We start from the raw sequence: 23,749 nt of genomic DNA, 5'->3' as shown, positions 1-23,749 counted from the left end.
ACAAAAGACACGGGAGCTGCCGACTGGCCCACATTCCCCCCGCAGGATGAGAGCCGGCTCTGAGAAGGGCAGCGAAGCATTGAGAGACACGGCCCACTTTTCACCAGTATCGCTTCAGCGTGCGGCGCTGGGAGTGGGCTTGTTTCCATCAGGCCTGTAACACTCCGCGACATTCAGCCACCTTGTGAGGCACATTAAGAAAATGAGGGTCAGAAATGAAAGACGCTGCTCCACGTGTCTCACCGGAGCGTCGGACGTCTGACCTGGTCTCAGTCTTTCTCCTCTGGTTTTTAAGGTTTTTCTTCGTGTCGATGGTTCTCTCTGATGCTTGGCGGTGACGTACATACGTTGTGCCGTGCAGTCCCTCAGGGTTCTGCTCTTGGCCCACTTACATTTTCTATTTATTCTCTGCAGTTTGGCCTTCAGTTTGGCATTTAAACATAACGTCTGGGTTTTAGGCTGAAGACCTAATAATATAGCATACCACACCAGTCTTTATTTATAAAGCTCTTTCACACAACTGTGGTTGAAACAAAGTGCTGTACATTATAAATGAAGCTTGAAGTACTGAACTCGGCATGAACCCTCGAAGAAGAATGCCAGCAGGTAGAGAAGCAGGCAGACACGACTGTGTTCATGTGAGTTCGTTTGAGCCTTTTAACTTTCTCAACATTTAACAGATCTGCACAACATATTATCATCATGATATCCACATGCACAGTACACATACCGCAGATGTTTGTTTCCATGCACTGTAATGAAATTGACATTGTTTTAAACATGAAAAAAATGATCAAGGACAATAATTTCACAAACATTGTAGAGTTAACAAACTAAAAAAAACATTTAAATTTGTTTTTATTTTTTGTACATGATCTAATTATCTCACATCACCTATTCACCTGATATTATTTGGCAATAATATTTAAAATTAGTTTGTTTTTTTTATATAAAAAAAAGCAGATGCCCGTATTAGCTTCAGATAATTCCATGATATTGGAAGTGTCCATGAATTGTAATTTTAATTTGTTTGAAGTTTTCCATTTCTGTATGGATGAAAAATTAAATTATATCAAATAATCATTTCTCTTTATAAGCAAAGAAAAATATTCAAACTTTCAGAAGTTGCTCACAATTATTTATTATACATAAAACATTTGAATTTAAGAAACTTATAAAAAAAAAAAAAAAAAATTCTGTTTTAGAAAGTCCTGCCTTAAACATCAACACAGTTTTACAGCCTCAGACTCATTTGTCAGGAGTTTTTCTTCAGTTCATCTGAAAAGCAGCACTCTGCCATGTTTTAGACAACTCCGGATGTCTTATCTCTGACTGTTTGTGAGCATTCTGTGCAAAGCGCCACTCAATTTAAAAAAAATGACACATCTGTGTAAAAAAACAAAGACATTTTGGGGCCACAGTTTAATGAGTGTTTGATTGTTCTGCGCAAAAGTTTTCCTTGTTGTAAATATCGATTCTCCCAAGGTCAGAACCACTTTAAAGCGAATGCTTTCGCCTCCACGGTGGGTCATTGTAATTCATTAGAGTCTTGCTTTAGCCAGTGAGCTGGAACCCTCCGTGCAGATGGTTCAAAAAGCTGCTGCCCTACTTTACAATAAAGAGAAAGAGCAGGGGGCGAATTACTCTCACTGGGTGGCACTTGAGTTTAATAAGACAGTTTCAGTTTCACTTGGCAGACTCACCACTGACTGGAAATGTTATCTGGAAAAGTCCTGATTGCTGAGTTGGTGCCTTGGCTGCAGGTGGAGAAGATCGACTGGAGCACGTGGACGTGCGTCCTCGGCCCGTCCGTCGAGGGCACCTGGCCTGTGATCAGTGAGGTCACCGAGGTGACCGCCGCCTGCCTTAGCAACGACAGGAAGGTGCTCGCAACGGGAGACGACCTGGGATACGTCAAGCTCTTCAGATACCCCGTCAAGGTGAGACGCAGGACGCCGGGACGCTCTGTTTCTCTGTCTGCTCTTGAACGTCTCATGACTTCAGGCACGGGTTGCAAAATTTATGCAAATGCTATGTTAATTCTGTGTTAATGTCAGAAGTGTTAAATAAATGTTGTCTCTCCTCCCTCAGGGAAAGTATGCAAAGTTCAAGCGCTACGTGGCTCACAGCACACATGTTACCAATGTGCGGTGGACCCATGACGACGGCCTCTTAGTGACGGTCGGTGGCGGCGACACGTGCCTCATGATCTGGGCCCACGAGCCGGAGGGCCATCGGGAGTTCAAGCAGTGTGACAGCGAGGAGTCGGACATCGAGAGCGAGGACGACGGAGGCCAGTGACTAACCTCTCTCCGGTTCGGTTTTTTTAAATTCAAACCCCTGTAAGCCCCTCAAATCATTTTTGCGTATCTGTCGGCAGGCTACGACAGCGACGTGACGAGGGAGAACGAGATCAACTACACCATCAAGGCCTTATCCACCAACATGCGACCAATGACGGGGGTGAAACCCCACCTGCAGCTGAAGGAGCCCTCTGTGGACGAACGGTAGAATCTCTCTCTCTCAGAAGCATTTTTACCTGAAGCTGAAATCAAACCTTCTCAGATCTCTTCTTTTCCCGTCTGTTTCTGCCTTTTGGGAGTAACTCAGCCTTTTCTGCTCTTCTTCTTTCCTTTAACGTCTCTATCCTGCTTCACTCTTTAATTTCACTTGAAGACAAGGGGTGGTCAGGTGAGTTGTGATTATATACACTGAATTTATAAAGATGTGTTTTAGTCCATGTGATGCATAAGATGTAGCATGTGTAGTCCTTCTAAAATCTCGAAAATTAGGAAAAAGGTCAGTTGTGGAGGTGTATCCATGCTATTCTTTCAAAGAAGTAGCTTTCTTAGTGGTCATTTTTCCTCCTATATGAAAGTGCGTCACAGTCTCTCCGAGTTTCGCATCCTCTCATTTGCAGATCTGTTTTTTTGACACTGATGCAGGCATCCTGGCTACATCTTCTCCTATCAGTTGTCATAGAAATGGACTTTGGTTGTCATGGCTACGCGATGGCGCTGACTCTTATATTTTATGTCCTCGGTGTCTGAGGTGTTGTGTTATGTGTGTGTCCGCCGGGCAGCAGTGAGCTCTGGGTAAACCTGTTTTTTTTTGTTTTTAATTCTTGTTTTATTTCTTTGTTCATGCTGCCTTGAAGAGGGTCAAGGTAAGCCTCTCATTCCCCTGATGTCCTTCTTATTTACAGACGAAGAGTTTAATCATGAAGAGTTAAGTGTCTCCGTGTCGCACCTGATATGGTCTCTTCTTTCACGCCGTGTCGGTGTAAAACGAGGTCAGGGTTGTTGTTTGCCCTCTCCATAAAGTCCATGCATTATTAAGTGTTTCTCATCCCGGAGTGTTTTCAAACAGGCACTTGAAAAGTGTTTGGCTCTCATTATGTTCACCAGTCAAGTGGAAAGAATTTATTTCTGTTTAATCAGTGAGTCAAGCTGCAGACAGCGTTGAACTTGGTCGAAAAAGTTTGCCGGTGTGCCTCAGGGGAGGCTTACCTGGGGCTCCAGACCCCCCTCAGGGAGCAGCAGAGATACCAGGAAGGCTCTGGAGGCTTCGTCTGCTTCCAGTCGTCAAAAATAGATTCGAACATGTCGAAGCTCTTTCCCCTCCTAGAAACTGAACACAACCATTTTCCAGGATTTCTTCTATTTCATCTCAAAGACTAGCTGTTTTTCAATTCAATTTTATTTGTATGGAGGGATCAAACCTTAATTTGGGTCAGGGGCTCAACTTCTCTGTTGAATTCAGCAGACATAGATCTACTTCCTGGAGACGGATGGAGGCAGGAAGTCAGGGATCCTGCAGAGAGAGATGTTAGTGATAGGTTTAACCTGTGGCGTCTCCAGGGTGGCCTGCACCAGCTCTAACTGTAAGTTTTATTAAAAAGAAAAGTGAAGAGTGTAGTAATGATGGAACACTGGAGTCAGAATCTTCCTCCTCCTCCTCCTCCTCGGTCTCAGCATGAGCAGCAGCTCCATGGCAGCCTCCTCATCCCAGCTGTCTTGTTTCAGGCCTCCTGTCAGCAGAGCGCTGCCACAGCCAGAGAAGCTGCAGACCAACAACGTTGGCAAAAAGAAGCGTCCCATCGAGGTAAGACGCGCCTTCCCATCCTCCCCCCCCCCCGGCAAGGACGCAGATGATGCATCTCATGATAGCAGAGGGAGGCTCAATCAGCCAGGCGCATGATTCAAACTGCTGGTTTCTAATGGGATTACTTCCACTGGAGACGCTTGTCTTGCCCGTCCTCTGCCCAGACTGCCTCTCCGTGGGGACCGCCGCCGCGCCGTAATCGAATAATGACGCTCTGCAGTTGGCCGCCGGCTCTGAGCAACTTAGTCGCCATGGCACTAACCTTTTTGACATTCGCGGCGCCTTTTCCTTCTTCCGACTCTCCCGCAGGACCTGGTGTTGGACCTTGTGTTTGGTTACCGCGGCAACGACTGCCGCAACAACGTGCACTACCTGAACGAGGGGGCGGACATCATCTACCACACGGCCTCGGTTGGCATCGTCCTCAACTTGACAACCTGTGAGTGGACGAGGACGCCGTTACTGCTACTGTTCAGTCACTGAGGCGGACATGAGGTTACCTCATCTCTGTGTGTGTGTGTGTGTGTGTGTGTGTGTGTGTGTGTGTGCGTGTGTGTTTTCTCACAGCCTGCCAAAGTTTCTATGTAGAACACAGTGACGACATTCTGTGCCTGACTATCAATCAACACCCCAAATTCCCCAACGTGGTGGCAACTGGCCAAGTAGGTATGTCTGTGCGAAGCTGACCTCCTGAGTGACCTGCAGCTTTGTTTTCCCTCCCCGTGCAGACGGATCGCTGTCCTCCGCCATCCTCCTTTCACCTGCACATCCACACTGCTCAGCAGGAAGCATGAACACACACCACTTTTTTATGTGCACTTTAATTGTGCTCGATAAAATCCTGCTGAAGCTCATGAAGATGCCACTATAACACATAAAGTGTGCATTAAATACTTAAATGTTTTTAAATTTCATGTCATATTTTGTCACTGCTGCTCAGACAAGACTTCATATCCACATGTTTTGATGTTTTTCTCTGCTTTTGCAGGTGATACTGGAGACATGTCAGGTAAGACTGAAAAGTGACTGCCCCCTGGTGGCCACAGTTTCTTTTATAGTTTTATTTCCCCTGATATTTGTAGGAATCATTACATAAAACAGTGAAGTGAACAATTGAAATTCTCAGTATGCGAAAATAATCCCCATTTTTCTCTTAAATGAATTGGACAGAGGGAAGAATGGGGTGTGTAGCAGCTGATATTAAGCCAATAACATCATAACTTGCCAATAATATGTTAAAGTAGTCAAAGATTTTTCACAGCCACAAATGAAAGATTGGGGTGAAACAGTGATTTCCAACCTTTTTCTTAAGAGACCCAATTTTTTTCTGTTGTAAACTGAGGCGACTCCCCACCACAGCCTGTGCAACTGGAAAAAATAGTTAAAGGAACCTCGTAACACTCTCCCATCAATCTCTCTGTTATATGCTGTAATGATGAGGTGGGATGGTCAAGAATCACCGCCGTGGAGTTTATATCCTCAGTTAAAGAATATGAAGATTACCCATCCGCTATGCCTGTTTTCGAAAACAGCAACAAAAAGCCTTTAATTTAAAAGAAATGCAACTCTGTTTATGTATTCTTACAATATTGGCTGGAGTTATTATATAATGGATCAAATATGTTATTACACTATTCGCATGATAGCTTTGTAATATTGAAAAATGCCAACATTATTGCATTTTCGGTTGCTCCAGGGGGTTTTATTGTCATAAGGTTTGATGTAGACATCGTGACAGTGTGTTTGTGTCCTGGGCCCTTCAGCCACGTCTCCATCCATCCATGTGTGGGACGCCATGACCAAGCAGACGCTGTCGGTGCTGCGCTGCTTCCACTCCGGCGGGGTTTGTTCTGTCAGCTTCAGCGCCACAGGAAAGCTCCTGCTGTCTGTGGGCCTGGACCCCGAACACACCGTCACCATCTGGAAATGGCAAGAAGGTGAGAAGAAGAATCCTTCTCGTGTAGTCTTAGAGGGAATCAGTCCCTCTCAGAGCTCTGCTTTGCCTCTCGCAGGTGCCAAAGTGGCCAGCCGGGTCGGTCACACTCAGAGGATCTTCGTGGCCGAGTTCCGTCCCGACTCAGACACACACTTTGTGTCTGTGGGCATCAAGCACGTGCGCTTCTGGACGCTGGCCGGTCGAGCCCTGCTCAGCAAGAAGGGCGTGCTGAGCACCATCGAGGACGCCCGGATGCAGACCATGCTGTCGGTGGCGTTCGGAGCTGTAAGTCAGTCTCACCTGTACACCTCTCCATCTCTGCCCAAATTTCTGTGTGTACTTATTGCACAATACATTTCTATGTCATAATCTGAACCTGCTAATATTTCCAAGTGGAATTTGAACTGTGTGCTTAAATGTGCTGTGAACTGTGTCCTGCATTGCTCGCTCTGCTTTCTTAGGCCACTAGATTAGTGCAGATTTGTTTTCTTTTCAGAATAACTTGACATTTACAGGTACCATAAGTGGGGATGTGTGTGTGTGGAAGGAACACATTCTAGTAAGAATAGTGGCCAAGGCTCACACGGGCCCCGTGTTCACTATGTACACCACACTGAGAGACGGCCTCATCGTCACGGGGGGCAAAGAACGACCGTAAGTGCTTTTCATCTCCACGCCACTCTGCATACCGCTGATGCTTTAGAATATATCATTAATCCAGTGGTTCCTGACCTTTTTTCTTAGAGCTTTTTCATCTTAAAAGTGAAATAATAATGTTGGGAAATTGAGTTTCTGAATGTTGATATATAACAGCAGTGATTTTCAGCCTTCTTTTACCTTTAGCCCATTTTATTGCTTCTAGAAATGATAGTGTTCATCTTTTCCTGAAAACATTGCAGTGAAGACAAATATTGGTGGTTCATAGTTTCAAAGCTGTGTTTTAGATGAAACGTGTCATCGAGTGCAAATCTGATTGGTACAGCAGAAAATACTGATGTAAAATAATATTTTCACAACAAGCATTTAAATTATGAACACTTGAGGGTTTTCTTTTTTTCCTTTTTTTTTTTTTTTTGCTGTAACAAGTCCAAACCGTCAAACAAAAGAAAACTTTGAAAAGTCTTTTCTTGAGTGTGTGGGTTCGATAAAACCGAGCTGTCAGCTTGAACATTTGAGACAGAACGAGGAGGGAGCTGTCAGTCGGCGCGCTCCCACACAGTCAGGAAAAAAAAAAAGAGGCCTAATCAGACAACACAAGCAAAAACGTGTGTGAGGGCGGAGTGTGTCTGTCAGGGCACACACTGTTATATATCAGCAAATGTATATCCTCCAAATACATCCTTTATGTATATATATATATCCTTTTAAAGTATATCTGGGATTTTGAGTCACTGTCTTTGAATTTCTCCGCTCAGATCGAAGGAAGGCGGCGCTCTGAAGCTCTGGGACCAGGAGCTGAAACGCTGCCGAGCCTTCCGCCTGGAGACCGGTCAGATCATCGACTGCGTCCGCTCCGTGTGCAGAGGAAAGGTAGCTCGCCGCTCGCGCGTTGCTTCGTCGAACCGACCAAACCGTCCTCATTGTGTGCGCTTCCGCTTCTGCCAGGGTAAAATCCTGGTGGGAACCAGGAACGCGGAGATCATCGAAGTGGGGGAGAAGAACGCGGCGTGCAACATCCTGGTGAACGGACACATGGACGGACCCATCTGGGGTCTGGGCGCTCACCCCTCCAGAGACGTCTTCCTGTCCGCGGCGGAGGACGGCACCGTTCGCCTGTGGGACATCCCGGAAAAGGTCTGCGACTCATTCCGTCTCGCCGGCTGTGGGGAGTTCCCGCCGTGACAGTGCTGTTTTGTCCTGTGGGGGAAGCAGAAGATGCTGAATAAGGTGAACCTGGGCCACCCGGCGCGCACCATCAGCTACAGTCCCGAGGGAGACATGGTGGCCATCGGCATGAAGAACGGAGAGTTCATCATCCTGCTGGTGGCCTCTCTCAAAATCTGGGGCAAGAAACGGGACCGGCGCTCCCCGATTCAGGACATCAGGTAGGAAACTCGATGATGTGATGTTGGAGGGTCTACTTCCCTTTACGTCATGAGGAGACCAAACAAAACTCTGATCGTTAGAGAAAGCCCTCGCTGGTTTCCTCCACAGGTTCAGTCCAAACTCTCGCTACCTGGCCGTGGGCTCCACCGAATGTGCCGTCGACTTCTACGACCTGACGCTGGGGCCGCAGCTCAATCGCATCAACTGCTGCCGGGACATCCCCAGCTTCGTCATGCAGATGGACTTCTCCGCCGACAGCAACTACGTCCAGGTACAGAGGGGTTCGTCGCTAACAGTGGTTTCTTGCTCGCCACGCCTCTGACCTGCGACGCCTTCATACACAGATTTCTACGGGTGCTTACAAGCGTCTGGTGTACGAGGTGCCGTCTGGGAAGCAGGTGACGGAGCAGACGCAGATCGACAGGATCACCTGGGCCACCTGGACGAGGTGAGGGAGGCGGACGCTCGGCGCCATTCCACGCGGCGGGCGGAGAGTGACGAAGCCGCCGTCTCTGTCTGTTTGTGTCCAGCGTCCTCGGGGACGAGGTGGTCGGGATCTGGTCCCGGAACACCGACAAGGCAGACGTGACCTGCGCCTGCGTTTCCCACTCGGGTCTCAACATCGTCACCGGAGACGATTTCGGAATGGTGAAGCTGTTTGACTTCCCCTGTCCAGAGAAGTTTGTAAGTACAGGACAATTATGACTGTAACTGCAGTATGTTGACACACACGTGTGTTTTAATAAAATAAGTCCGTTTCAGAAGCTTGTTGGATGATGTGACGGCGATGTTTTCCAGGCTAAACACAAACGGTTTCTGGGCCACTCGGCTCACTTGACAAACGTCCGCTTCACAAACGGGGACCGCTTCGTCGTCAGCGCCGGCGGAGACGACAGAAGGTACGGCCGCGGATTCAGATGAGAGCCTAGTGATCTGAAATAGCAGGAAAACAGAAGTGACGCGCGATCCGTGTGTTTCCTGTGATCCGCAGCGTGTTTGTGTGGAGGTGCGTCCATGCCCCGCACTGACCATCTGGAATCCGGAGTCTCCGGAGAGAAGAGCATACGAGAAGGAGGAGGACAGACCTGGCAGCTTGTACATGAGTTAACGTGGTTGTTCGACTTACTGCCTCAAAAAAAACAAAAAAAAAACTAGGTGCATGCATGTGTGCAAAAAGGCTCATGTTCGTCACAGTATCACAGTCCTGATTGTGAAAACAGGAGTACAGCTCTGCTCTCATGGCATCACATCACCATCCAGAAAGAAATAAAGAAAAAAACTAAACACTTAAAAACAAAAACAGAATCTAACGTGTGCATATCATTTTGGATTATTTTATAAGCGTTTTTTTCTGTGTCTCAAATGGCAGGCCTGTGAAATCGTGCTACTGAACGCCATTCTCATCTGAAAAGAACCATGTAGCAAACTGAAATTAGCCTTAATCTGAGTGTCTCTGAGGGTTTGGATTCTTTCTTTTTCTATCATTTGTTTGACTCTTTTTTTTTTTTTCTTTTTTTTGGATCATGTAGTCATTTGTTGTATTTTTACTGGTGATTCCAAATCCTGTGGCCTTCCTCCTGAATGTAACATCCACTGTTATGTTCTGGATGTCAGCATGCCAAAGCATACTATGCACTGTACACCTGACCTGGTCACTGTGTCGCCCCGGTGGTTCACTTCTGATTTGTTTCTGTGGTTGTGTAGTGGACTGGTTGACCTCAAAGCCTCCCTCGGCAGTGTGCGTCCCCCCCCCCCCCCCCCCCCCCCCCCCCCCCTCCCCCCATGACTTGTTGGTGTGCGCGTACTCGTTTGAGGACTGGTTTGTGGTTTCCTGGGTGTGCATGGCTTACCGGAAGACAATCTGTCCCGACCGAATCCCTCAGAAAACAAAAAAAAAAAAAGAACAGCTGTAAAATCGATATTTCAATGCACTGTTGCAATTGTTTCGATCACTTTTCAGTGTGCTGCTAATATATATTACTGTTGCATTTTCATGAATATGAACGGTGTGACTATTTTCAACAGTTGATGTTTTGTGTAATATGATATATTGCTTCAATGGAATGTTTATCAGAGGGGAGAATATTTAAAAAAAACAGATCAATAAATAAAAGTGCAAAACATTTTGCTCCTTGTATTCAGACTAACGACTAAAAAAATGTTGCTGCATATTTTGATTTACATTTAACCAGTGTAAATACCATTTGTAGATATTCTTTTTGTATATTTTTGTGAGATGTTTCTTAAATTCCACTTTAATAAAAAAGAAAAAAGGCAACCATGAACGTTGACATTCTGACTGATCTCTTTCTTCACTTCAACCGCAAAGTGTTTGAATCCCAGCGTTTAGCAAAAAAATCTAGAATATTTTTATGTGATGCTATTAAATATGACACTCAAGTTTTCATATTTTGTATAAATACTCTATCAAGGGCACTACTGCACAATCACAAGTAAATTTCTTGTTATATGCACAATATTCATAAAAACTGCGACGTGTATTCATCCTCTGCAAATTCAAAATGACAAAATTTCACATTTGAAAGAAAAATTGAAATTGAAAAATTGTACAATGATGACCGAACTAAGAAATGTGAATCAATGGACAGCCCTCGTGATTTCATCATACCTGGGCACAGACGTCAAAATGCTATCAAAAATAACATTAGATGCAAATTAATAATAATGATAATGGATTTTATGTACAACACACTTTACATCTGAGGGCAGATCTCAAAGTACACAATCAATCACATTCAATTAGAGGTAAAGCTGTGATGCAACATCTGTTAATACAATAAAATATGATTTTTATATTAATATATATATATATATATATATATGGTTTATATAAACCATAGTTTTGGTGAATATGGTTCAAAAGCTGTGATATTTTATATCAGTTTGATTATGTTTTGCACCTACTGATAGATTTTTATTTAAAGTGTGAAGTAAGTGTCTTTGGGTCTTTAGGGATTTCAATACAGCAGTAACTTACATCTGAGAAGGAGAATATAACTTTAGTTATTATCAACATTAATTTTAGTTGTAATCGAGAATTCAAATAATGCAAAGAAGAAATGTATTTGTTTTCAATGCCTTCTGCCTCGGTGCTGCATAAGTTGAAATGAACACTCTCCATTTGTACCCATAATCTGGATTAAACACATTAGTAGAACTTCGCAAATATCAATTAGTACACGACACAGATATCTTAAATTCACATAATTTATTCAAAATGACACAAATATATACCTCACAAGTTCATCTGTAGTTTATTTACATATCTTACATGCAAAGTTCAATCTAAGCACAGAATAATCTCAATCTCACATCAGGTGAGCCTTTGTGTTTCTCAATCTGATTACATCTAAACAGAGTTGAATGCTCCGAGCTGTCAAAGAGCATTATTTACCATCCCTCGCCGTAACACACCGATCCATTCAAGTAATTTAACACCTCCAAAAAAAGCAGAAAAACAGGCTAATGATTTAATCCAACAGCTTCTAGATGTTCAGGATAACCCAGTGTAACAGAAGACTGGGGGTCAACACTTCATGTGGTATGTTTGTGATTTTACTGTTATTCATTATTAGTTGTATGAACGCTCCTAAAGAGCTGCTGAATGATAGTGATGGTTGAAGCCGACGCAGTGGTCAGGGATCATAGTTTGACGGAGAAGGAGCTGCCGCACGAGCAGCCGTGATCCGCCTGAGGGTTCTTCAGCACCTGGAAGGCGGAGCGGATCAGTTCCTGACTGAAGTCCACAGTGGCTCCTTTCACAAACTCCAGACTGTCCTGGTCCACGATCACCCCCACTCCTCCCTGCTCAAACACTCTGCGGCAGAAACAAGCAGGTTGGATTAGGAGGTGATCAGAAAACACACAGTAAACTCAAAGCTGACAGTTGTGAGAGTTTACCTGTCGTCTTCATTCCTGGTGCTGTCGACAGAGAACTTATACTGAAATCCAGAGCAGCCTCCTCCCTCCACATGGATCCTCAGGTACTCGCCTTTCTCCATGATCTCCCCAAGTCTCTGAAATAAACAAACATGATTAAAAAAGAAAAAAGTTCCACATACTGTTTACAAGTTTCAACTTCACTTCATTTTAAATTATTACTTTGCAGAACTCTTTAAAAACACTTCTGTAACTCATAAAGGACAATATCAGACTGCTCCAGGGGCAGAGCGGGACTATCGGGTGAGCTGATTCAATTTAAATTATCTCTGGTGGTTGCACACAATCCTGTGAGCATGATAAGATGAGATATTTTCACTCAAAACGTAGTCATGGATGCACGTACACAAGTGTCAAGACACTTCCCGTTCACTCCAGTTTCTGGATCCAATTTTGACCTGAAGAGATTGCCTTGTTTTTGGTTTTTGTTTTTAATCACATGTACAGCTGCAGTTAAGACCGGCACTGTTTATCAAATAGAGCAGTACCTAAAGTGAGATAAGAACAGAAGGCCTTCATCTGATTGACCACATATGTTGATATGCAAAACATGAATACACAGTGCAGAGGCAAAGGATTGTTTTGTGGTTTGATTTTTTTCCCAGATGTATATTTGGATGACAGTAACAGAATAGATTAGAAATACTTCATTAATCCAAAAGGCTAATTAAGAGAGAACCCCATGACCCTGACCAGGATAAAGTCACATAGAAGATCAAAGGATGGGAATTCAATTGTACAGCCCTAACAGAATCTTTTGGTCTTATAGTGAAACTATTGTCTCCTGGCCAGGAACTGCACCCATTGTTGTATTTCTTATTTTTCTACCTGGTTCCTCTGTAGCTCCTCTGTCAGAGAGTGACTCAATACGCCATCTTGTGGTGGAAAAATGAATTACAAGTAAATAGGCTGAGTTTATTTTGGTAGGTTTGTCTTTGGAATGGCACCATGGCTATTGTTTTGTCTCATTAGATTATTGTAAATAGAGTTATAGAGAGACTCCTCTCCTATATCAGTGTTTGTACTGGTGGATTCGGCAGTGGCTGACCTTTACGCATGACTCTGTTAAATGGACATCCTCAGATGAGCCGCCTGTCTTCTCCTGGACGGCACTGCTATAGCACCGGAGGCCGGCTGTATACCGGAGCAGAGCGGGTTGAGCGAGCCGCTGCAGTTGCTCAGACACGCCGCGACTCTTCAGGATACCCGGCGTCCTGCAAAACACCAACTATCTGTTGTCAACATCGCATCACATGACAGCACAAGGACCCCAGCGACACTGCTAGCACCTGCTAGCCAGTTAGCATAGCGTCAGTTAACTCTATCTCTTAACGCCAGGTTTCAAACTAAACACGCAGCAATATCCAGCCACAAAAAAAGTGGTTTACAAGTTGTGATACCCAACAGAAAAGTTTTACCTCGCGAGGGTCAATAATGTTGACTTTGACGCAGCTAACATCGCCCCTGTTACGGCTGACATCTTCCATAACAGACGTCGGTGAAATTTACTCAAAGCATTTCACGCCCGAAATACCAGGCTGCTATTGGCTGAAACGCCTGTCTTTCAAATTAGACACGCCTACAGTGGACAAAACCTGTCTTTTGATTGGCTAATACGGTAGCACTCACACCTGAGTCATGACTGCCAGGCGTTGTTTTTCGACGCTACGTCACGTTTGATCCTGTTTTTGTATGGGAAAGGCGGGGCTTAACAAAAACGTCGCTTCCTGTGAGACAGCACGCTGGGCGGAGAAAACCTCTAGGGTGACAAATAGGCGTTTCTAGATCGCGTGACACAAGGAAATAAAAAGGAGGCTGTTTGCTGGCGTTTCTCAAGCTGACGGATTCTCTCTAAGGTACGGTGTGTTCATTTAGAGCTTTGACACTTCTCCTTACTTTAACACTCGGATAACTCACTCTGTTAGAGCCGTTTATTACGTTACCAGGCACTTTAAGGTCGTTTTTCAACGCTGTGTTAAACTTTTGAGTCGCGGCTAACGCTCGGGAAATTGTGTGGGTGTCACTCTGAAATCTGTTTCCTTCGTATTTAGTGCCACCTGTGCGGTCTCACGTTTGTTCTTTGTTTACGTGGTTGTTAATGATTGATTTTTCTTTTCTTGAAGAGTCTTACAAAAAAGGAGAACATGGATGCCCGCAGTGGTTTCATCGTTGTGCTCTGCTTGGTGGGTTTAAGCTGCGCTGTGCCGGTCAAATACCTTGATTGTGGTAAGTTTTTATCACTGGACAAGCATTTTTATTATAATTTATGACATACACTTAAATAAAATAACTTGGACTTCCTTTGAATCAAAATTGTCCATATATTTACAAAGATTGATCATCACACGACCTTATATAAAGACACATCCAAGTAAACGAGCAAACCAAAATACATTATAGTCCGATAGAAATCTCAAAACATTACTCAATTTAGCTGTGCTGAAAGTGTTGCCATAATTTTAAGACATAAGACAAAATCCTCAAATCTAAGACTACCAAAATGCACTTGTCAGGCTCCTATCTGCAACATGCATGACACACCTCGGTATCCATTGAAGCAAGACATTAATTTCCACGCGTTTCCAAAAGAATAAAGAAATCGGCACATTGGAAAGTCTGACAAATATCAGTGCAGCCATCAAGGAAAACGCTGAAGCAGCAGTCTTTCTTGTGACAGGCTTGACACAGAGCAAACAACCTCCTTGTCTGCTTTTCCCCTCAGACAAGAGAGTCAGGTTTCCGTTTCAGTCACACATATTTAAAGATAGTTTCTTGAAAAACTTTGCTCTTTTTTTCCTTTCCATCTTCAGGCTCCGCTTCTGGTAAAGTCGCCATAGTGGACATAAATCCCTGCCCTGCTCAACCCTGCCAGCTCCACAAAGGAGATTCCTACACTGTCAACGTGACGTTCAGCAGCGGTGAGGGGATATTTTGTGAATATTTTTAAACAAATCATAAATCAAATTCAGGTTTTAGAAGTGGTAATCATGTTTTGTATTTTTTTTCCTTGTAGGTGTGGCGAGCCAGACCAGCACAGCTGTGGTCCACGGTATCATCGCTGGCGTTCCCATCCCCTTCAGCATTCCCATTGGAGACGGCTGCAAGTCTGGAATCCAGTGTCCCATCCAGAACCAGCAGACGTACTACTATCAGGCCACATTACCTGTGAAAAAAGACTACCCTTCAGTAAGTGAATTGAGTGATGTTAAATTGGCAAGTTAATCTGTTACGTAACACACTCTCAACCTGCTTTGCATGTTTGATCACATTCACAAGCTCTTATATCAATAATGAAAGCAAGTTGCCGGCTCACCACAGGAAAACCCGGGATGTTCACTGTGTTAGCCGATACTCTGACACAAAGTCACGGCTGACATAGAAACAAGGCTCTCTACTTCCTGAGCCACACCGAAAGCTTTTTTTCTTATTTAATAAAATTGAAAGCTTGCAGATGGTTTATTTGAATCATTTCTCTATAAGGATCTGCCTCCCCTTTTTTGTAAATACTTCAAGGTTAAACTTTAACAGGTTGGAGGGGATTTACCTGATAGTTGGATAAAAAAAAGGACTTGGATTAAAAAAAAGTTTTCTTTCTAGTCTGTTTTTGTCGTTTAATGTTCATGTGTTGTTTGTTTGCAGGTTCACCCTTTTCCCCTGTAATTTCTTCTGACCTTACAAAGAAAAAAGTGATGTGCTCTTTGTTTTTTTTCTTCTTTTTTTGTTTTTTTTCTGACCACATTGTTCTGCTTTTGCAGCTGAAGCTGGTTGTGGAGTGGGAACTGAGAGACGACGATAAAAAAGACCTGTTCTGCATCAAGTTTCCAGTCCAGCTCATTGATTAATGACAGACTCGCACAGATACCTCAGACAAGTATTTCTCTCTTTTTTTTTTTAATGGATTTAACTGAGTAACAGCAACACAAAGAAAGCCACTAGCTCCTATTTTAATGAATTATTAAATTGATTTTTAAGATGTCTTAATGACTTCACTGCACATGCACCCTAAATCCTCAAACATTAGGCACGTGTTTTAACATCGTAGTTTTAAAGATGTCAAATCTAGTTAACCGTTGTGTGAATGACCGCTGCATTCCATCACAGCACTGGTTGTAATCTTTCCTGGCTGCTGTGTAGTCAGAAGAGCTGCAGGCTGTACAATTTGTTTGTTTGTGTTTTTTATGTCTTATTTTGTGTAACCACATTTCTGGAATTTCATATTGTAAACATTAATAAAAGTCAGTCCTTTAAGAAACTTTGTATATTTCTGATGTTTAAGTTGTTTCTGTAAGTGGCGACTGAACGTGTCTTAAAAGGGATTAACTCTGACGGGTTAAAACAGCCAAGCTCAGACTCGGTTCAAAGCACAACGACGAATACTAAAATTATTGGAGAACGTCTTGTGTTCAGGCTGCAGAGTGAGAAAAACCACCAGACAGGATTTGATTTATTGGTTATTGAATGGCGCTTTAGCCAAACCACAGCGTGGACTTTAAGCGCCAGAGAGTTGAGCGATGACCATATGAAAGTTTCTGTGTTGTATTTTCAGTTGATGAATGGTGAATTCAGAGCAAATTAATGAGAACATGGATTAAAACACGCTGTGCCTCTACTGTAAAGTGTAATGAAAGATGGTTTAACAAAATGTAAACTGTAAATATCATTCTGAAACAGGATATTCGTAACAATCACCAGAAATATAAGGGTCGAGTTAACAGTGAGGAAGGAAAGAAGCTCAGTGCAGTTCCCCCAACAGCAGCTTCAATAGGAAATGGTCCATAGTGTTCAGAACCAGCTCCATCTGTAAGCCTTGTTCAATAGAAAGGTCGTAAGTCTAACCATGAAAGTAGAGACTCCGAAATGGAACTGGGTTTTTTTAGGCACAAATAGGAAGTGAAACATCTTTTTATGTCCTTAACATATAGACAAATATTACCAGTACCTATTTAGTGAGGTGAAGAATTAGACGTTCATGAAAACTGTCACCAGAATCCAAAGTCTGTATTTGACTGAATAGAAATCTTCTGGAAGTCTGTTTGGACTCTTACAGAACTCGAAACTGGACAAACTGTGATTAAGCGAGACGTGCCAAGATGTGGAAATACCGAAAATCTGCAGTGAAAGTGAAACTGAAAGTACTTTTCATTTAACCTAATATACAATGTAAGAGATTTAATTTGGTTCGCTTTTATTATTGAATGTCTACATCTGAAATATGAAAAAATAAAGTTAAACTAGAAAAAAAATAAGAATTTTCTCAGTTAAATAATAGACTTAACGCAAATATTGATTCAAACTGTGGATGTTGTCCTGAAAGTATCCCATTTGTTGTGAGTTGTTGTAAAGCAGGAATGAAATGAGGGTGAAACAGGAATGGAGTCAGTCGTCTGTTATCAGGATTAAACTCAGTAGCTTTACAACCAATATAATGTACTTACTGGCACCTTATTTTATGGTTTAAATCAAGTGGAAGCAACAAAAAAAAATGACTGGAAAATAAATATAAACAGTTTGATCAGGAAAGAGAAACATTTAGACATAAATTTACTTTTAACTGTCAAGAAAGTGTATTCAAAACAATGTTTTGTGGATCAAACTGGGATTTCTGTTTAAATACATTTATATATTTTTTTAATATTTGCCATAGATATCAATATGGTTCATTCATTTTGAAGAAGTGAGAATGAAGTATACTTCTTTCGGAATATTCACGTTCGTCATGTTTTCTTTCATTGGGATTTCCGTTACTTGAGCAATACATTGTTTTTCTATTGTTTTGAATTTGTCATTTAAAATTGGATTTTATTAAAAAAAAAAAAAACTGAAAATCCAGGTTGGTCTCTGTAGATGTGCTGTGTAGTGTTTTCATGTTCTCTGACAATAAAGTGGCATAATGTCACTAAAAAAATGTAAATGATTCCATTGATACGGTCATTATGTGATTTTCCACCACCACGTGTGTTTTCCCCGTGGAACAGAGCGACAGACTGACACACTTCTGAGAGTTTATTGGTTTGAGCAAAGGCCAGCAGCAGGTAGAATGAGCATGAGTGCAGAGAGGGAGTGAGTTATCTGCAGGTCGGTTTCATCACACTGCAGTAGAACCAGAACCAGGTCACACAAACAGCAAACCGGGACGGGAGCAGCTTCAGAAGTTCACTGGATATCAACAGGACGCTGTGCATTTTGACTAAAAGAGCAAAACTTGCACAAAAAATAGAGTTTTTTTCCCACTTTCACTGCTATATTTGATATAAAAGCTCGAGATGCAACATACTGTGCAGAGAAAAACAAAAACTAATACCAGGTAATCAAATGTTTTGACCTACTTCTCCATGTGGACGATCAGACCCACAGAATCCTCTTACAAAAAGAGTCAGTGTTGGAACGTTTCTTAGTGAACAAAGCAGTAGAAACATGAAAAGCGCGACGGCTTGGGCTCTTCCTGCCTGCCAAATAAAGCCGGTAACACGTGAGCAGCTATCGGAGGTCGGGTCGCGGCTTCAGAGCCGGCAGGATCTCTAACAACGCCACCTTCTGCCTCCTATCTGGATAAATACAAAAAGGTACACGACTCTGGAACAATGTGCGCCGTTACAAAGAATCTTTACCACGTAGAAACTGGAAGATCGCTCCGCAGCGAATGTCAACAACACAGTTTTGCACACGGCGGGTCCGCAGCAGAGATGGAGGTGGAGGTCAGGACGGCGGTGGCGGCGAGGCGGGCGTCACACGACGGGCGAGAGCATCGGAGCTGGAACCCCTCCCCCGGGCCGAGGCCCCTCACTGTCCGTTCTGCTTCAGCCTCTCCAGCCGCTGCAGCAGCGCGTTGCCGAAGGCTTCCCTGTAGCCCGGGCTGAGCGTGTCCAGCAGCGAGTAGACCGTCTCGTGGTACTGGGAGCTCAGGTCCTCGTCCACCTGGTCGAAGGCGTAGCCCACCACCTGCAGGGGCAGAAGACCGTCACTTCCTCTGAAAGGTCACAAAATGACGACATCACTGGTTCTTAGGAGGGTCAGATGGATCAAATTCATCCATCTTAGAGTAAATATATTCACCTGTAGCCATTTTAAAACTTGATATTTACTGTCTGTATCAGGGGTCCGCAACCTTTCTGACCAAAACAGCCATTTCTGTGACTTTCCGCACAAAAACAGTAAGTTTTAACAACAGTTCAGAATAGTGAACCTTTCAATACATTTAACCTATTTCTGTATCCGATTTGAACAGTTTAACAGGAACTGTTGTGTTTTTTTCTGGAGAAGTGTCCAGAAATGACCAAGCTGAAATTGGCGCTATATAAATAAAGCTGAACTGAACCGCTCAACTTTTACAATTGACAAATTTGACTTTGTAGCTGCTTTTTTCATTTTACCTCTTTTTAAGCAGTTTTGTGGTCTTTTTATCCCCCAATCTTATTTAACGTTCTTTTATAAATTGTAGACATTTCAGAGTTTTTTAAGCTGTTCTATAATTTTTTCCCCCATTTCTTGAGGTTTTATCTATTTTTCCCAAATTTTATTTGTACCTTTTTTGAAATCCTTCAGAACAGAGTGTCCAATCATTTTGAAGTGGTGCAAAATAACTTAAAATGTTTCTCATGTGTCGTGTTGTGAAAGCTCCATGGAGCCGCTACAGAGGGACTAGAGAGCCACAGGTTGAACACCCCTGCTCTATATGATCGGAGCCTGTAATTAAATTAAAAAAACCATACATATTAAAATGTTTTTATTCTACTGTGGCATTTCTTGTGATTGCACTAAAACTGTGTAAACATCTGTGTGATTTTTGGACGCTGTGAGGCGGCAGCCTCCAGGTCCGACGGCGTCTCTCGGGCTCCTCACCCTCAGTCCGGCCTCTGTGAGCTCCAGGCAGTACCGGTTCCCTTCCCTCGTCTCCACGTTGATGTAGGCCACGTCCGACGCGCCGCCCAGGCTCTGGGAGACGTACATCTCGGCCACGGCGAAGAGGACGTCGTTGACCACCGCCTCCGCCTCCAACCGCATGTCCTTGACCTCCACCAGCTCCGCGCAGTCCTCGCCGAAGGCGGAGACCATGGACTCCTCCGGCTGGCAGTCGACCTCCATCCCCTGCAGCACCACACAAACCGCAGCGCCTGTTGACTCGGTTCGGGCTCGGACTTTACCGTCTGCGGCTGGAATGCCTCCAATTCCAACCAGATAAGGTTTCCCGTGCAGACTTTCGTGCGTGCAGGAATGAGCTGATATTTACCTTCTCCACCGCATTTCTGTCGACTATTACAACACTTCAAGAAGACAGAATAGAATCAAAAATCACCGGAGAGAGTTAAACACACGCTTCTGGAAATAATCGCTAAATATGAGATAAAAGTACAGCAGCTCCCAGACGAGAATTTTTTTCTTCTTAGTCATCTTTTGATAACAAAAACCTTCCTTCCTGCACATTTCTTATCGACACACACCTGGAGCATAATGACTATTTGTTCCAGAGCTGCTACACTACTGTTACACACATTTAACACTCGTCACAAACTACACATTATTGCATCGAGGAGTGAATTCTGAAGGCCAACAGTGAACTCTGACCTTTTTTGTAATTTCGGGGAAACACAATTTCATCAAAACACACATTTATAGTCTAATAGAGGCTAACCGAGATGATAAAGAGTAACAAAATACTGAACATGCAAAGTTAAACCCTATAAGTGAGATTTAGCTCAACTTCAATGACTTCATCCTTGTCCTGTGAAAAAAAAAATACAATAATATATACAGCACAAGAACAGTAGACTCCATTTTTCTTTGTTTCTATTACTCTCAGTAAGTTGTGCATTCATGCTTGGTTGTACTTTGCTTCAGAAAACATTCAAATCTTAGACAAATGAAGCACATCTATTTATTCTTCCATCTATTTAAACGCCTGTCTCAGAGGAAAATGCACATAAATGTGGCGGTCTGCAGGCCTGCGATATAAACAGGTCAGACGCCACGGCGTGTGTCAGAGAGAGAAGTGAAACAGCAGCACGGGACCGTTCCAATAATTCTGTTTTTCATGTGCAGACTATATTTAGTGTGTGGGGAGCCGCTGCTGCAGCGCTGACGGTGACAAGAGTTTTATAAGAACAGAGTGGAGAAAACTGCCTGAACGGAGCAGGTTCTCCAACAGGACAACCGGACCGATTCCTCCCTGCTGCTGATTCAGCTACTCTGGTTTGTTTTTCACTCCTGACATCGACTGAAAGCTGATAGCCGCAAACCCGACGGGTGAAGTGCGTCATGCAGTCACGCATGTCATCCTGCCAAATTAAAGTCCAGCCACACACACGGAGGACTCTGCCTTCCATTAAACAAAACCAATAGCATCTCAGAGTACTTAGCAAAAGTCCATTTTTATTAGTTTTTGATCTGACTGAGCTGAAGTCACATGTTCACTTCTTTAGATGTCAACAACTTTTCTCACAAGCTTCTAAATGTACTTCCTATCCATCAGAAAGTTCTAGAGTTGAGAAATTGACCTTCAACCTGCTGATGTGACCTTAGAAGAGCTTCAGCACTTCCTCTCTGAGCCCCATGCAGTTTGATGTCCGATGACTAAATAAATGACCCTGCAGTTTTAAGGGGAAACGATCTCAGTGCGTCTCACGAACGTTACACAACATCCACGCTTTTCTCAGATGTCAAGCAAGTGTTTTGTGAGACGCACGATAACCTGAGGCACATTTTTACCTTGATTCTGATGGGAGCTTGAGCAGCATTCATTTAAGACCACTCTGGTTTGTTTAAACTTTGTGTTTGGAAAACTTACTCATCTTTTCTCACTTACCTATTTTATCTAGAGCATTGTATTAAACATCTACTATTGCAGACAGTTGTAGGATCACTACAGTACATCCATCCATCCAACTCTCTCTGCACGTTCACGGTACATGCGCCTCATTGTTCATGCGATTGTCACACCACAGTAACACCCAGAGGCATTTCGTGGTGAATCAGAGACACTTCCTGCATGTCGAGTCTTGTTCTGTGTCTGTCTTCTGCTTTATTACTGTTGGCCGCATTCCCATTTTCACAGACACTCAATCACAACACAATTAAAATACCGAGGAGGTCTCATCCTTTTTTGCCATCTGATAAAAGGCTCATTCAAACTTTTGACCAAACATTTAATCACATCAAGACAGGGCTTTGAAGGCAGAGGATGAGTTGACATCTTCACTGAAGAAATTATAGCTAAAATATATCATTAATTTAATATTTTAATCAGTAAAAAGTGATTTTCTATTTTTGCTTGGATCATGAATGTGAAAAACAAGCCCCACAGGCCAAAACCACAATTTTAAACTTTATATAAGTTATTTGTTGCTTTTACTTTTGCAACATAACTGAAAGAGACAGTATTTGGATACTGGATTTTGCACAAGATGACAGTTAAAAAGGCACACTGTTGAAGTTGTACTTCTCTTTTTTGTACATTTTCACTTATTCAACAGAATATTGAAGTCAGTTTCAAATAAAAGAGAAACATGATGAGACTTGTGCTTATTTATCATTTAACACGCTGATTTTTCTGGTCTTGTCGACTTTGACTGAAGTTAACAGCCAATAAAACAGTGACCCAAATTACCACGGGACAAGTCACAGAACAATCTCAGCAGTTTCTGTCGCTGCAAACAAAGTGTTTTCCATATTTTACAAGAGCACACTGAATATCTTAACAGAGAGAAACGCGTCACTTTTACAATACATTGAATTTTGTTTAGTTTCACTGATGACTAAATTCAATCTAAAGTGTGTTTTGAGAAGCAATCAGCCTTTTGTCAAAGTTAACCTGAAGATAAACAAACCCTGCCGCAGAGAGAATTCCATCAGAAAAGGACACATTCCTGTTACATTTTTAGGATACATGTAAATTCACATGGATCAGTATTGCACAGAAAGGACAGTGTGTGGATATTTGGAAAAACAAATCTGACTTATATTTCTTAGTAAATTTACACTTCATTTCAGATTTTGTAAAGTAAACTGAATTTAATGTCGATGTATTCACATTTCTTGGTACTATAAATGGGTAAACATGTGAAGCTGCTGTTATTGATCATTCCTAATCCAGATTAAACTGGGCTGTGTGGACTCTGGAATAAGGTCAATATGCTTCTAGTTAGACAAACAGCGACATCTTGAGGATCTTGTACAGGCTTCTGGTAAAGCTATCTGCAGCGGTGTAAAATACATTAACACAGCACATCTAGATCAGGATGCAGTTTGTATAGAAACAAGTATTTCTACGAATCCCTCAGATCTTCAGATTGATGGACTGTAGCTAATGTGGCTAACAGTTGGTACAGTCTGAGTTAAACTCACACTTAAACCACTGCTCTACCGATTGAATACCCAAAACGTAACTTTTATCGCAAGAGAAGGATTGTTTGACCTTAAAGTTGGATAATGGATGGAATGTTTGCCGTTATCGTGAAATAAAAGATGATTTTTAAGTAAAGTGCGTTCGTTTTCCTCACCTCGCCTCTGCTCGTGTTCTTCCGGGATCGCGAAGCTTCCAGAGACCACTGGGTGTCGTCAAATTCCCCTTTCACCTTTTGAATGTATTCTCCTATTCAGATGTTTTAATAGAAAAAAATACATTAACGGGACGTATTTGCCAAGAGTTTAAATTCTCTGCATTTGTCTAAAATAATCTGACATAGCGGGCTTTCCGTGCAGCAAACAGAG

The 23,749-nt window shown here is 42.9% G+C and overlaps 4 protein-coding genes across 7 annotated transcripts in view; 2 read left to right on the top strand and 2 right to left on the bottom strand.

The window, feature by feature from the left end:
* The window catches only part of eml5 (EMAP like 5), a 42,128-nt gene extending 33,014 nt beyond the window's left edge, over positions 1-9,114 (top strand). For all 3 annotated transcript variants that reach the window (XM_030117360.1, XM_030117359.1, XM_030117358.1), the window contains 20 exons: positions 1,764-1,940; positions 2,092-2,293; positions 2,381-2,507; positions 2,677-2,691; positions 3,158-3,166; positions 4,026-4,104; positions 4,414-4,543; positions 4,672-4,770; positions 5,093-5,113; positions 5,868-6,041; positions 6,117-6,325; positions 6,537-6,694; positions 7,456-7,570; positions 7,646-7,834; positions 7,913-8,085; positions 8,195-8,357; positions 8,431-8,534; positions 8,617-8,770; positions 8,885-8,985; positions 9,078-9,114. In XM_030117360.1, the coding sequence (XP_029973220.1) occupies positions 1,764-1,940; positions 2,092-2,293; positions 2,381-2,507; positions 2,677-2,691; positions 3,158-3,166; positions 4,026-4,104; positions 4,414-4,543; positions 4,672-4,770; positions 5,093-5,113; positions 5,868-6,041; positions 6,117-6,325; positions 6,537-6,694; positions 7,456-7,570; positions 7,646-7,834; positions 7,913-8,085; positions 8,195-8,357; positions 8,431-8,534; positions 8,617-8,770; positions 8,885-8,985; positions 9,078-9,114 (2,436 nt within the window). The remainder of the gene's footprint in view (positions 1-1,763; positions 1,941-2,091; positions 2,294-2,380; positions 2,508-2,676; positions 2,692-3,157; positions 3,167-4,025; positions 4,105-4,413; positions 4,544-4,671; positions 4,771-5,092; positions 5,114-5,867; positions 6,042-6,116; positions 6,326-6,536; positions 6,695-7,455; positions 7,571-7,645; positions 7,835-7,912; positions 8,086-8,194; positions 8,358-8,430; positions 8,535-8,616; positions 8,771-8,884; positions 8,986-9,077) is intronic.
* A 2,189-nt stretch (positions 9,115-11,303) lies between these two features.
* On the bottom strand, positions 11,304-13,561 carry isca2 (iron-sulfur cluster assembly 2). The gene is made up of 4 exons (XM_030117363.1): positions 13,465-13,561; positions 13,095-13,260; positions 12,008-12,123; positions 11,304-11,924 (listed from the first exon to the last, which is right to left on the bottom strand). The coding sequence occupies exons 1-4, from the start codon at positions 13,524-13,526 to the stop codon at positions 11,750-11,752; spliced, it is 519 nt and encodes a 172-aa protein (XP_029973223.1). The 5' UTR covers positions 13,527-13,561; the 3' UTR covers positions 11,304-11,749.
* A 220-nt stretch (positions 13,562-13,781) lies between these two features.
* Positions 13,782-17,520, top strand: LOC115407039 (NPC intracellular cholesterol transporter 2). 2 transcript variants are annotated; one of them, XM_030117364.1, is made up of 5 exons: positions 13,782-13,902; positions 14,170-14,272; positions 14,857-14,964; positions 15,060-15,232; positions 15,802-17,520. In XM_030117364.1, the coding sequence occupies exons 2-5, from the start codon at positions 14,191-14,193 to the stop codon at positions 15,886-15,888; spliced, it is 450 nt and encodes a 149-aa protein (XP_029973224.1). In that variant the 5' UTR covers positions 13,782-13,902; positions 14,170-14,190; the 3' UTR covers positions 15,889-17,520. The 2 variants fall into 2 exon arrangements, with proteins under 2 accessions (XP_029973224.1, XP_029973225.1); XM_030117365.1 differs by having other exon boundaries at positions 13,845-13,894; positions 14,162-14,272.
* Positions 17,521-18,036: 516 nt separating this feature from the next.
* Positions 18,037-23,743, bottom strand: gskip (gsk3b interacting protein). The gene is made up of 3 exons (XM_030117366.1): positions 23,539-23,743; positions 19,886-20,131; positions 18,037-18,985 (listed from the first exon to the last, which is right to left on the bottom strand). The coding sequence occupies exons 2-3, from the start codon at positions 20,126-20,128 to the stop codon at positions 18,827-18,829; spliced, it is 402 nt and encodes a 133-aa protein (XP_029973226.1). The 5' UTR covers positions 20,129-20,131; positions 23,539-23,743; the 3' UTR covers positions 18,037-18,826.
* Positions 23,744-23,749: the final 6 nt, after the last annotated feature.

The sequence above is a fragment of the Salarias fasciatus genome, chromosome 19 (assembly GCF_902148845.1).
Source record: "Salarias fasciatus chromosome 19, fSalaFa1.1, whole genome shotgun sequence".
NCBI classification, from domain to species: domain Eukaryota; kingdom Metazoa; phylum Chordata; class Actinopteri; order Blenniiformes; family Blenniidae; genus Salarias; species Salarias fasciatus.
This window is presented reverse-complemented; position numbering and strand designations above follow the sequence as displayed.

Coding starts and splice junctions, on each gene's coding strand:
- LOC115407039 (XM_030117364.1), top strand. CDS start 14,191: ATGGATGCCCGCAGTGGTTTCATCGTTGTGCTCTGCTTGGTGGGTTTA. Junction 14,273..14,856: donor GGTCAAATACCTTGATTGTG/GTAAGTTTTTAT, acceptor TTCCATCTTCAG/GCTCCGCTTCTGGTAAAGTC. Junction 15,233..15,801: donor TGAAAAAAGACTACCCTTCA/GTAAGTGAATTG, acceptor CTGCTTTTGCAG/CTGAAGCTGGTTGTGGAGTG.
- isca2 (XM_030117363.1), bottom strand. CDS start 13,526: ATGTCAGCCGTAACAGGGGCGATGTTAGCTGCGTCAAAGTCAACATTA. Junction 12,124..13,094: donor TAACAGAGTCATGCGTAAAG/GTCAGCCACTGC, acceptor TGTTTATTTCAG/AGACTTGGGGAGATCATGGA. Junction 11,925..12,007: donor ACCAGGAATGAAGACGACAG/GTAAACTCTCAC, acceptor TTTCTGCCGCAG/AGTGTTTGAGCAGGGAGGAG.
- gskip (XM_030117366.1), bottom strand. CDS start 20,128: ATGGAGGTCGACTGCCAGCCGGAGGAGTCCATGGTCTCCGCCTTCGGC. Junction 18,986..19,885: donor TCACAGAGGCCGGACTGAGG/GTGAGGAGCCCG, acceptor CTGCCCCTGCAG/GTGGTGGGCTACGCCTTCGA.